At 45.2% G+C, this 13984-nt stretch overlaps 1 protein-coding gene across 1 annotated transcript in view; it reads right to left on the bottom strand.

Moving 5' to 3' along the window:
* The window catches only part of LOC119967418 (ammonium transporter Rh type A-like), a 66744-nt gene that overhangs the window by 3005 nt on the left and 49755 nt on the right, over nt 1-13984 (bottom strand). Inside the window, exons 7-9 of the mRNA XM_038799943.1 lie at nt 12095-12228; nt 4871-4980; nt 1189-1262 (exon numbers count right to left, since the gene is read on the bottom strand). Of these exons, the coding sequence (XP_038655871.1) occupies nt 1189-1262; nt 4871-4980; nt 12095-12228 (318 nt within the window). The remainder of the gene's footprint in view (nt 1-1188; nt 1263-4870; nt 4981-12094; nt 12229-13984) is intronic.

Raw genomic sequence — 13984 nt, forward strand, 5'->3', positions numbered from 1 at the left:
ATGTTAATGTGGGGGAAAGGAAAGTTCCTTGGGAGCTGTCCTTTACCGATTGTGGAGCAGCATACCTTTGGTTCCCTCGTAACCATTTGCTCTCTTAAACCCAACACCAACCCCCTCCCCACTGGCCGCTCACCCTACCCTGCCCAAACCATCCCTGGACTTGCCTGTTCCTTGGATCTAAGACCTTGAAGTCCTTTGTTCACCAGCACTCCCAGCATTGGCCACTGACTATTAGGTAATTTGGACATTCTGAATTCTCCCTCTGTGTACCCGAAAAGGCCCAGGAATGTGGCAACTAGGGGCTTTTCACAGTAACTTCATTGCAGTGATAATGTAAGCCTACTTGTGATAGTAAAGATTATCAATATTAATATTATTGGCGTATGCCTGGCGTTGCTGGGATTGATGGAGCCACTGGCCAATCTTGAACATCACTCCAATCTAATCCAATTTAAACAACAGCTGAACAGACTAGAAAGTTATTTTTAGCAACTCTTTAGCAGTTCACAGAAGATTTAACCTGGAATGGGCTGGTTGTCTAATGAGGAAATTTTGGATAGACGCGGCTTGTATCCGCTGTACTTTTGAAAAGTAAAAGAGGACTTGATTGAAACATATAAGATCCTGAGGGTTCTTGGCAGGGTGGATGTGGAGAGGATGGGCACGATTACCCCAAAAAGGAACAAAGTCTCCTCGCAAGCGCATTTAGCCGCATGTCTCCCAGCACTCACACTGCCACTAAACACGTGGCTATTCAATGTGACTCGCACTGAATAAGAGGCCTGAATGGGGAATGCACGGCTGAGGCTGTACTTAGCCCCGTTTTGTACAGTGGGGAGCTCCACGCACCGGAACTCCCCATTTGAGCGAGAGATCGGGACACCATTTTTAAATGGCGCCTCAATCTCTGAGGCACTGAAACAATTTCCGACCTTCCCAGCCCGAACGCAATATGTTCAGCATTAATAATGTCTATTAAATACTCATTTCTGAGATTCAGTACTCAAGATATGTGGAAGACAATGTCAATATTGAAGTATGAAGGCAAAATTAGATTCATTAAAAACAAAATAACGAATCCCCTTTCAGCACATCAGCAGAATAGAATGCAAAATTTAAGCCATAAATGAAATTGAAAAGGTAGCACTCTAATGTGAAACTTTATGTGAATATATTGAAATTTCGTACCTCCCAGTAAATTTGATCATCAAAACAATTTTGATCTGGTGGTTGCCCCCAAAAGGGAATGCGTAGAATGAAACCTGTGAAGAGAGAATTGGTTGCTTTTTGAATTATAAATAGCTATCTTTTCCATTAGAGCATTTATTTGTCTACACAGTGAAAGGAAGAATCCCATCAGAGCACAGCTGATCAATTTTTTGCCTATGATACAGTTCCCAGTTTTTATTGACATTTACGTCTTAAATAATGGGTGTGATTCAGCGCCTTGTCACGCCCGACTTGGTGGCAGTATGAGATCGTTGAACTGACAAGAGGCCACTTGCGAGATTCACGACACTCAAAAAGTCTTGTGAGATTCAATGGCATCTCGCAAGAAGGTGCGATCTGGATCTTGCCTCACTGGGTGTAATCAAGACCAGCAAATTTAAATACATCATTAGGTTAATTTAAATATTTGTTCATCGGGTTCACCCAGCGCCCTGGACTCAACAACCATGCCTGGGAGACCTCATCACGGCGCCGTTTAGTACTGGTCCACACAAATATGGACCAGTCTTAACGGCATCTGGGGAGGTCTCCCAGGCCACTGGAGACCCCCTAGTGGTCGGGAAAGAGCAGGATTGTGCCCGGGCCCTCCCCTTGACACCTGGACACCTTGGCACTGCCAGTTTTGTAGGGTGCCAGGGTGGCAGTGCCAGGGTGCGGGCCGGGGGGATACATTGCCAGCTAGAGGGGGGGGCTTGAAGGAAGGGGGTTTCCGGGAGCCTCCCCAAGGTTGCAGATGGGGTTGGGGGGAAGATCGGGGCAGCCTTTCAAAATGGTGCCCTGATATCCAGCAGCCTTTCCTGCTGGTGAGATCAGCCCGCCAGCAGGAAATCCATCTAAGTGTGACCCCAGTGGAGAGAATCTCCCCGAGGCCAAACAACACAGCAGAGTACCTGTGATAGTCACCACTAGTGACATATTATATGTATTACGGCACTGCCCGTATATTAAGGGTACAATGGTAAATCTCTGCCTGCTGGCTCCGCCCAGCAGGTGGCATATAAAAATGTGTGCTCTCCGATGCTGCAGCCATTCTGGTTCCAGCTACAGGAGGCACTACACCTTGCTCAATAAAGCCTCGATTGTTCCACCATTCTCGTCTTGTGGTAATTGACGGCGCATCAGTACCATTGACTAGCAGGATGTCTCTTGGCCTAATCAGTGGTCTTTAACTCAAGTCCGCTGAATCGCGCACAATATTTTGCCAGCTTTCTAAGTGGTTTTCGGTTATCAAGATCCTTTCAAAGATAAGTTATTCCTACAATAATCTATTAATCAAATGAATAAATGATCGATCTTCAAATTAATCTAAGGTTTCTTTTGAAAATCTGCAAGAGAAGTCGCCTTTGTGTGAATACTTGCTACTTGATTAACAATATATTGACACCAATTAAAATTGTCGCATCCCTATATTGATTTGTTGGTTGTAGGAAAATGCTGAGCGCAGGATAACATCCAAAACTGAAAAGTTAGGACAGTTCGTCATAGTTAAGGACATAGTTAAGGGGCGGCACGGTGCAGAGTGGTTAACACTGTTGCTTCACAGCTCCAGGGTCTCAGGTTCAATTCCCGGCTTGGGTCACTGTCTGTGTGGAGTTTGCATGTTCTCCCCATGTCTCCGTGGGTTTCCAACGGTTTCCTCCCACAAGTCCCGAAAGACGTGCTGTTAGGTGAATTGGATATTCTGAATTCTCCCTCGGTGTACTCGAACAGGTGCCGGAATGTGGCAACGAGGGGCTTTTCACAGTAACTTCACTGCAATATTAATGTAAGCCTACTTGTGACAATAAAAATATTATTATTATTCTGCACCTTGAATGCAATATTTTGCCATATCGTCGGAGCACAAGTTAGTATGTTTTAATGTGCCATGCACTAACATTTTCTGCAAAATGGAGTAACTTTTATTAGTTTTGCATAGATCACATTTTCTGATGGGGATATCAACAGGAGAAATCAGTTAATCACATTGGCTCTTTCAGGCAGTCATATAATAAATATGTATAATAGTTGCATAATGTAATAATAAATTGTTAATTGGTTGGCTTCATAGATGGTCATAAGTGATCTCGCCCAACATTAATGCCTGAGGACAATCTTGTATATTTGCAGTTACTTATTTTTTATAAATAAATTTGGAGTACCCAATTCATTTTTCCAATGAAGTGGCAATTTAGCATGGCCAATCCACCTACCCTGCACATCTTTGGGTTGTGGGGCGAAACCCACGCAAACCCCGCCTGCTGCACTGGATCTCAGGCAAGCCGCCCCCCCCCCCCCCCAGATCTCTTCAAGCCCTCCCCCTGAATCGCTGGCAAGCCCCTCTCCAAAATACTGGCAAGCTCCCCCCAAACGCAGGCAAGGTGGCCCCCTCTCCTAAATGAGTAATATCTTGTGGCTTGCCGAATGCAGCCCCCCCCCCCTCCCTGCCCAGTATCTCCAGTATCCCCTCCCCTTTCGGACCCCACTCCTTGACAGTACCAATACAACAGAGTGAACACTTTAAAAAAAAAATTTACAGTACCCAATTCATTTTTTCCAATTAAAGGGCAATTTAGCGTGGCCAATTCACCTAGCCTGCACATCTTTGGGTTGTGGGGGTGAAACCCACGCAAACACGGGGAGAATGTGCAAACTCCACACGGACAGTGACCCAGAGCCGGGATCGAACCTGGGACCTTGGTGCCGTGAGGCTGCAGTGCTGCCCTCAGAGTGAACACTTATAACTACAACCTGACATGCTGTCAGTCAATTTAATGATGGAAGACTTGCCACACGACCCCTACCCTGGGAATGTCCACTGACCTTGGTCCCTCCATCCCTGCCTGAGTCCTTGCCCCGATCCCACCTCCTCAGAAGGAACCTGCTAGTCACTCTGAAGGAAAGTGAAATGAAATGAAAATGAAAATCGCTTATTGTCACGAGTAGGCTTCAATGAAGTTACTGTGAAAAGCCCCTAGTCGCCACATTCCGGCGCCTGTTCGGGGAGGCTGTTACGAGAGGATACTCACCCACTTGCCCCCCCCCTCTCCATGGTACCTGGCCCCTGCTTGTCAGGACCAGGAGAGATTGGTGCTCAGGGGATTTCCAGCTGTGGGGGAAATAGGAGCATACTGGGAGACTGGAGCCTGCGGCCTCAAACCTGGCAATTATATTTAAATTCAGGGCTTGATCAGCTGTATTCAGGTTCTCACCCGCTTTGGCCAAGAACCTGATCGGGCCAGGTACAGCAAGTTGGGAGACTCACAACCGGTTTGATGCCAGGTGAGAATCCCGTTTTGGGGACTCACACCCAATTGAACAGACCATCGGGAATTCCATCTGGGGCTAACAGCCCTGGAGAATCGTGGCCAACATGTAAACTTGCAACCTTCCATCACTATCTTGACTAACAGGCTACCAGGCCTATAAAGCCTGGCTAGTTTGAATATGATCATATTTAACTTGAATAGGGGAGCCAGGTTTAAGTATTAAAAATGGGTAAATACACTTCTACAATGGGCAACAAAGGCTCCTGGACCTACATCAAGTTCAGAAATTGCAATCCAAACAATTATTTTTTTACTTTATTTATTCTTGTATTTCTATTTGTGATGGAAAGTGCATGGAACAAAGTATTATTGGTAGTATTTCATATTCTGACCTGTGATGATTCCTCCAAGGAGGGCCACAGCAAGAGTAGCACCCAATCCAGCAGCTTGGTATCCAGCCTGTTTAATACTATCTCTTGATTCCGGGAAAGTTAACACAAATCTGAAAGAAAAAGTTAAACATTAGAGGCTGGATTCTCCGTTTGGGAGATGTTCCTGCCGGGAGCGAATATCAAACAATTTGCGTTTCCATTTGGGGCAGGGAGGATGGGGCGTGATTCGTTCCGCGATTTAGGACATGCAAATGCGCCAGCACTCTGCCTGCAAGAATTGGAAGCAATTCCCAGCACAGCGGGCAGTGTAACTGCTGAGGCAGGACTTAGCAGTAAAGAGCCTGACAGCTGGAGCTGTTTTAAGCACTCCACTCACCACACACACATTGCAACCACGAATATAGCTCATAGAAAACCTTCCCCCTGACATCGGGAGTGTGCGGTGAACCCACTGCTCGATGCCAATGAGGAGAGGAGGAATACCCTCTTCCCCAAGGTGCGCCGCAGACTCAAACCCACCCTCCTGACCAGCACCTAGGAGGTGATGGCAGAGGCAGTCAGTGCTGCCAGTCTAACCAGGAGGAGGTAACTCATGATCCCAAGGGGTGGGGGTCGCTTGTCAGGCCTCTGCCCTGAGAGGGACACAGAACCTGGGAGGGTTTCAAAGGCCACGGTGCAGGTGTTCTTTGCTTGGTGTGAGCTCTGCTAATCTCCTGCCATCACTTCTGAGGAGTGCCAACACCTGGTGGACCACTGATTGAGCATGACCATGCCATCCCCTTGATGATACCCACCATGCCCACAATCCTTGAGAGTTTTTGAAGCCTCTCGCTCCCCCTCAACAGCGATGCCTAGTTTCTGCTGGTAAATACTTGCACCAATTGGCACCCATGTGCCCTCTGCCTAAGAGGGGCGGAGGGAGTATTGCAGAAGGCCCAACCCACTAATGAGGTTTAAATCCATGACATTTTACGTTTTTCATGGACCACTGAGGCGGGATGCAAACGTTTATATTGCCACCAGCGGGGGACCGGAGCATGGTGGCAGAATGGGCACAGGGTGAAAATCACAATTTTTCTATTGCATGCTATTTTCTACCCATTCACAAATTGTACTTCCACCAGCAGGAAGTGGAGAATTAAGATCTAGAAGTTCTGCTTATTACATTATTAAAAGCTTGTTTAGTTATAGGGGTGAATTTTGTTTGGGAGAATACGGGCGGGATTCTCCGTCCCAGGTTGCCTGGAATATGTTCCCCAATGGGAGGGAGAATTGGGCATCGGGGGAAAATCAGAATCGCCACCGGGCACCAATCAGAACTCAATGCTCTACCTCTCCGCTGGCAGCGTGAACAAGGTCTATGATGCGCGCCAGCTGGGGATGCAAATAAATGGGTCTTCATGTCCCGGTCTCCAGTGATTCCCGGGGCCCCACGGCTGGGAATCATGTGGGTGCAGATCACTTGTGGTTTTTACCAGTGTAGTCCTGATGTGTTGAACTTCGCGTTGGGCCAAGGGGGCAACATTGACCACATTAAAGAGATGTAAGTGCATTGCAAGCACAAACTGCATTCCAATCAGTCAACCGCATGATTTCACTGCACTTAACTCTCTTTGATGTTGTTAATGTTCAAAAACATTAGGATTTCACCGCACAGGCCACTGAGCGTGAAAGGATATGAATGAACCAAAGCTGCAGATGTTTTTTTACAGACTTTCAATCACAGACCACTACTCAAAAGCTATGAACGGCTTGCAGCTAATGGATTTGTGGGAACCGGATGCAGGCATAACAGGAATGGACATGTGGAGCTACAAGGTAAGTGTTACAGCTATAATGCTTCCCAGTGCCCATGTTTGCACAGGTCTCTAGCTTCCAGACAGGGGTCCCTTTTCTGGGGGGTGGGGGGAAGGGGAGGGAAGGGGGAAGGGGGGGAGGAGGTATCTGTGGAGGGGGTTCCTTTAGGCACGGGGTCCCTGGGGGATCCCCTTATTACAGAGGTCTCTGGGGGGGTACTCTATTACAGGTTTCATTGAGGAATCATTGGAACATAGGAATTAGGAACAGAAGTAGGCAATTCAGCCCTTCGAACCTGCTCTGCCACTCAATCAGTTCATGGATGAGCCCTTCATGGTCATAAATCCACTTTCCTGCCTGTTTCCCATATCCCTTTAACCCATTTTTTAAAATCAGGAATATATCTATCTCCTTAAAGCCATTTAATGATTCAGACTCCACCGTACTATGGGGCAGCGAGTTCCACAAATTCACCATCCTCTGCGAGACGTAGTTGGTCCTCATCTCAATTTTAAAGCTGAGTCTCTCAACCTATATCTGTGACCTCTCATTCTAGATTGCCCTACAAGGGGGAACATTTGGTCTATGTTTACTTTACCAATCCCTCTTAGTATTTTATATACCTCAATCAGATCACACTTTTATCCATCTGATCTCCAGCGAATATAAGCCCAAACTGTTCAATCTCTCCCCATTTGTCAACCCATTCATCACCGGAATCAATCTGGTGAACCTCTTCTGAACTGTCTCCAACGTGACCACATCCTTCTTCAAATAAGGAGACCAAAACTGGGCACACTACTCCAGATTGGGCAGCAGGGTAGCATGGTGGTTAGCATAAATGCTTCACAGCTCCAGGGTCCCAGGTTCGATTCCCGGCTGGGTCACTGTCTGTGTGGAGTCTGCACGTCCTCCCCCTGTGTGCGTGGGTTTCCTCCGGGTGCTCCGGTTTCCTCCCACAGTCCAAAGATGTGCGGGTTAGGTGGATTGGCCATGCTAAATTGCCCGTAGTGTCCTAATAAAAGTAAGGTTAAGGGGGGGGGGGGGTTGTTGGGTTACGGGTATAGGGTGGATACGTGGGTTTGAGTAGGGTGATCATGGCTCGGCACAACATTGAGGGCCGAAGGGCCTGTTCTGTGCTGTACTGTTCTATGTTCTAGATGTGGTCTCACCAAGACCCTATACAATCACAACAACACTTCTCTACTTTTATACTCCAGTCATTTTTCAATAAATGCTAACATTTTAAATTACATTTGTACCTGCATACCGACTTCCTGCTATTCATGAACAATGACACCCAGATCCCTCTGCCCAAGTGCATTTTGAACCTGCTTTCCATTTAGATAATAATTTGCCTTCCTTTTTTTGGCACTTATCCACATCAAACTCCATCTGGCAAATTTTGGCCCATTTGCCTAGCCTATCTAAATCCGTCTGTAAACTCTTCGGCGTGATCGAACGGCCATGCTGTGCCTGAAAAGCAGCTCGCCATGACATAATGCGGCCGATTGAAGCCAGGAGACCCGGCTCCCGGGGTCTACCCAGTTTGCAAAGCCTCGCAAGATCTAACGCAATGTAAATCCCACCCTCAGTTTTTTGCAAATGGAAAATAATAAGACTGGAGAAAAAAACGTAAATAAGAAAATATTAAAGTGAGACAGCTAGTCTCACTTTAATATGCAGTTTCCCTGAGGTGCCCTTTGCCTCAAAGACCTTGTGTGTGCACCATTCAGGACTGGTCTCCACAAACAGGTGCCAGTCGAAATGGTATTTGTGGGTGTCTCCGAGAGGATTGGAATCCTGCAGGTGCATGCTCTTTGTGCAGTGTGGTACACTGACACTGCTGGTGCCACCCAGGCACACTGGCAGTGCCACCTTGGTGCCAGCCTGGCTCTTCAAAAGTGCTCAGGTTGCATTGCCAGCTGGTAGGGGCATTGCCAGGGTGTCAGCCTGGCATTGCCAAGCTGGCGATCAGGCCAGGGATACCCTGTGCGGGTGTGGGGGGTGGGGGGAGCTGGGGAGGACTTGTTTCTACAGGAGATGTCAAAACTGAGATCTTACCAGTTTCATTATAAAATATTATGGATGAGGAATGCCAGTCAACTCTGTTCATAGACTCACAAAATTCCCCTTGAGAAGGTAAGCCATTTCAGAGAGCAGTTAAGAGTCTACCACATTGTTGTGGGCCTGGAATCCCACATAGGTCAAATTGGGTAAGAATGGAAGATTTCCTTTCCAAAAGGACATTAACAAAGCAGATTTTTTGAAATGACATTGTTACTGAAACTAGCTTTTTAAATTCCAGATTTATCTAATTATTTGTATTTAAATTCCCCAGTGGGATTTGAACTGGCATACACATCATCAATCCTGCCATCTGGATTATTAGTCCAGCAATATAACCACTGTGCTAAAATGCCCCCAGTCACTTATGCCGAGAGTAACGATTTTATTTATTTCTTTTGTGAGGGACACGAAGAATCCATCACGAATTTGAGAGCAAAAAAAACCTTAACTTTATTTACACTAATATTTACACAGCACCAGTAGTTCGCTCTAGCCAGTACCTAACTGGCCGGCTCTATTTATACAACAGAAAAGGTTAATGATTGCACTTTATATGGGGGAGCTCTTATTCCCCAAGATCTATGGGGTAACCAATTGTCCCGAGCCAATAGGATCTGTGCAGATTACAACTGTTTCTTATTTACATTTTTTCTCTAGTCTTACCACTGTGTAACAGGTTTAAACCAAATACAGAGGCAGGAAAGGGGAGAAAGAACAAAATAAGGACTGTGGTAAGGGAAAAAAAACAAGAGAAATTAAGTGACAAGGGATGATGGTGCAAGGCAAAAGGAGGTGGTACCAGAACAAGTGAAGAAACAAAAGATGGGTCCAATGCAGGCATAAATTACAAATATAGAATTATCGGCAACAGCTGTCATCCCAAAAAAGGGAGCAAAGGACACAATTAAAAATTATTGAACTCTGTAGGCTGTAATGCAATTGTGAGCGACCTGTGGCCGGCAGGCTGTATGCGACCCAACAGACTTCTGAGTGCGGCCTGCAAGACATTTTATTGACTGTTGCCTACGTGCAGATTTACCAGTCTCTGCTGGTTTCCATTCACGTAGTTTTTTCCATCCAGTATTACTAAGTGATTCGGCATGTAAAGCAAGAGCATGTGAAGTGAGGTGCATGCTGATTGCACTTAATGACTGTGAGACCTGTGCGCTCCCTCTGCATCCAGTCAAAGGATTGCTATGGTTCAACCTACACACCCTGAAAATTTTAGGTATGCAAGTGCAGTTAGCAAAACTACTCTATCGCAGGAGACTTTCTTGGTTACAACACCTCTCAACGTGGGAGGTTGTGCTTTTTTATGTTACTTGTATACTTTGAATAAGGTAAGCATAAATATTTATATTATTTGACTATTTGAGGTTGATGACAATTCTATTAATATATGAATGATTAAACATTTTCTATACTTCGTTATGAAATATTTCACATGTATTAAATGTACTTAAATTGTTTCCATGGGTCATGGTTGGCGCATAAACCCAATTTCAATCTTGTGGACCACTGAGATGAAGGAGGGCCATTCATATCGCCCACTCACTAGCTTAGGTAGCTCATCACTGCTGTAAAGTGCCTAATCAAAAAAGCCAATATAGAGCATCATTTGAATAGTGTGGAGCACCGAGGTAAGCGAGGACAGCATGAGAGTGCAGAGCAGAATTAAAAGGACAGGTGACTGGAAACTCATGTCCTGCTCAGAAAAGTGGTCATTTGGTTCTCCTCAGTGTAAAGGAGACTGCATACTGAGCGGTGAGTATTGGTTATGAGGTTGAAAGAAGATCAGACAAATCACTGATTCAGCAGGAAGCAGTGTTTGGAGCCTTGGAGAGTGAAAAAGGAAGAAGTAAAAGAGTAGAAATTTCCAATCTTGCGCGTACGCAGTCAGGTACCATGTGAAGGTAAGTAGGTGGTGGGAGTGATTGGGAATGTAGACCAGGATACCGCAACAGGAATGGTCCCCTTGGAATATTGAAAGGAGCGGGAAAGGTTTGTTTGGTAGTGACATTATGCTGGAGGCAGCAGAAAAAGTGGAGGATGATGTGTTGAATGTGGAGGTTGGTGGAGCAGAAGATGAGGACAAGTGGAACCGTATTGTTGTTCTGGGAAGAAGTGGAAAGTGTGAGAAAAGAGGTGCAGGAAATCAAATGGACATTGTCAAGGGCCGTGTCAATTACAACAACGCATGATTCTCAGTTGAGGATGGAGCAAGACATTTAAGATTTGCTTAATAGAAAAGTTGCATCATCAGAACAGATCATGACGGTTTGCCTGTCTCCAGAAATGGGGACAGAGAAGTCGATGGAAATAAAGGGCTAGTTGCAGATGGAGCACACAAAGGCAATTAGGGGAAGGGTGGAAATTGGAAGCACATTTTTTTAAATTTTCCAACTGGGAGGAGAGAGCAGGAAGTGGATGTTGTCACAAGAACTTGCAAAAGAGATGAAGGAAGGGAGCTGATTAGGACTGGAGCAAAGAATGTTGTACAAAATCCAAAGAAAGCAGGCAGAGCTAGGACTATACTGGTTCCGATACAAACCTTTTTATTTGGAAGAAGTGACTGCAGTTAAAGGAAAGTTCTTCAATGTGAGGACATGTTTAGCCAGGCAGTGATTGGGCCTCTGTTCCTGGAAAAAAATGGAGAGAACTCAGACTGTCCTAGGAATGGAGGTGTAAAGAGATGGATTATCCATGCCCTAAAAAATGGTTAGAACCAAGAAACAGTAAAATGCTAAAATAGCAGAAAGCTTCAGAAAATCACAGATGTAAGTGGGAAGAGATGAAATAAGGTGAAAAAAATAGACCAAGGTAAGAATAAATCAGTTCTGGGGGGAAATCTGGCTGAAATGACAGTCCTATTAGAACAGTCCTGTTTTGATAAGGAGATGGATATGAGCTGTTTGTGGCTGGGGGTCTATGAGGTTGGAAGGCATGGAGGGAGGACTGCCAGAGGAGATGAGCAGTTGATAGCTTGATGGTTGATGGTAGAGGCACAGTCCAGGAGAGATAAGAGGAAGTGTCAGAGTTGCATTCAGTCTCCGTGTGATAGAGGTGTTTGCAAAATAACAACAGCAGTGCCCTTTTCAGCAAGAGAATGGAATATCACAAGTTCAGAGGGTGATAAGTTAAATTGTGTGAGGGGAGCTGAGATTTTGAGAAAGTCAATGTCATGCCAGCAGTTTGCAATTAAACGAGCCATTGAATTAGCCTGTTTCCAATTGTTTGAATACTCTAACCACTATTTGATATCTGCAAGTTGACATTGGTCACAGCTTTTGATTTAATTGTTTGTAATATACATAACATGATGACACATAACATCTTGTATCCCTTAGTGAAACTCACCCGTTGCCATATAATTGTTGACTGGCCATAGCAGATGCAATTATACCAGCCAGACCTCCAAGTATTCCAGGCATGCCATGAAGATTATGTACACCACACGTATCTTGTATCTTCAATTTAGATGCAAAAATTGGCTGGAAAAAGAAAAAGAAAAATAATGCAATTAATGGAATAATTGAGGGGTTTCTTTCAGAAAAGGAAGCATTCAGTTTTGATATTTGTCACAAATGGAAATCTAATATATAATTTATATATGACTTAATACAAATCTATAAAGCATATCCATTCTACTGAGCACATCATTGTAGATTGAGCAAGGCTGAAATCAAAGGAAGAAAGGAAGAAATAAAAAAGCTTTAAAATGTTGGCCAGCCTACGAGAGTCTTCATCACAATCATTTTGTGAAACACCTTGCTTCTGTCTGGGATGGAAATTGAAAGAATTTTATAACAGCCAGACAATCTGATGCCTTATGTGGTAGCCTGGCAACGATGAAGGGGAAAGATCTTCGCGTGAACAAACTGAGTTTAGGACTCCACTCTCTAGGGTGACCCTCCCCTGCTGTGAATCATAGAATCCCTAAGTGCAGAAAGAGGCCATTCAACCCATTGAGTCTGCTCCAACCCTCAAAAAGAACATGCATCCTAGGCCCACTCCACTGTCCTATCCCTGTAACCCCGCGCATTGATCATGGCCAAACCACCTGACCTGCACATCTTTGGACTGCGGAAGGAAACCGGAGCACCCGGAGGAAACCCATACAGACATGGAGAGAAAGTGCAAATTCCACAAGACAGTCACCTAAGGCTGGTATTGAACTTGTGTCCCTGGTGCAGTGAGGCAGCAGTGCTAACCACTGTGTCAATGTGTCACCCTGTGTTGTCTTAAAGAGACAGGCACCTTAATCCACCAATCATGACCACCAAGGCAGCAAAGCTCAAATTGATTTCCCACTCCCTTCTTTTATCTTCTCTTTAATATCAACATTGAATTAACTGTCATGTTTTTTCTTCTTTAATAATTTTTCTTGCTGAATTCTGCCATCAATATTTACTACTTCCCTTTTATGTTGAAGTTTTGATGAACTAATCTTTTGCCTTTTTCTCATGTCTGATAAACCTTTTTACTCTATTTTGTCATTCTTATTTTGTAAAATATATTCACAGATTATTAAATTGATTAATTACCTTGTGGTAAAAATGAATTACATTCTTGGCCTCTGCCTGTTATTTTCTCTGCCCCATTTGGGACAACTTCATTAAGAGACTGTGTTCTGTCTGTTTAATGAAATGTTGGCTCCAAACTGTTAACCTGTCTTTTTCTTTCAGATGCTGACTGACCTGGTGTAAATTCTCAGAAAAGCAAACATTGGCCATGACTCTCCCGAATCAAATCTAAGTGCTTCCGCCAATGGGAAAACCTGTGTGTTTCCCACTAGCGCTGGCAGTGCTGCTGCGGCACGATACAAAGGCACCTTGAAACATTTTTGGAGTGGGGCGGATTTAGCGCTGGCCTAGAGAGAGGCAGGGAAAGGCTGGCTGACAGGAAAAGCTCCATCGAGATCGGGGTGCCCCCTAACAAGCTCATTTGACCCTTAATTATCTAATTAAATATTGTGGTCAGACTGATGTTTTCGATACCCCCGCGGCAAGTAAAATGAGCGTGCGTTTACAAGCTCATTTGAAATAAGGCACCCCGATCTCAGAATAACACAGCAGCCCACAATCACAGGCACAATCCCCCCCTCCCTCCCCCACCCCCCAATTGTTGGAAAGGCCCTCCCAATCGCTCAGGAACTTCCCTCCCCACTGCAAGGTGAGCGGCTCCGCATTATGGGCTCACTAAATGCTCGCCTCGGGTGCTACCACTCAGTCCCCATGATAGGCCTCA

Source organism: Scyliorhinus canicula, chromosome 6 (assembly GCF_902713615.1).
Source record: "Scyliorhinus canicula chromosome 6, sScyCan1.1, whole genome shotgun sequence".
NCBI lineage: Eukaryota > Metazoa > Chordata > Chondrichthyes > Carcharhiniformes > Scyliorhinidae > Scyliorhinus > Scyliorhinus canicula.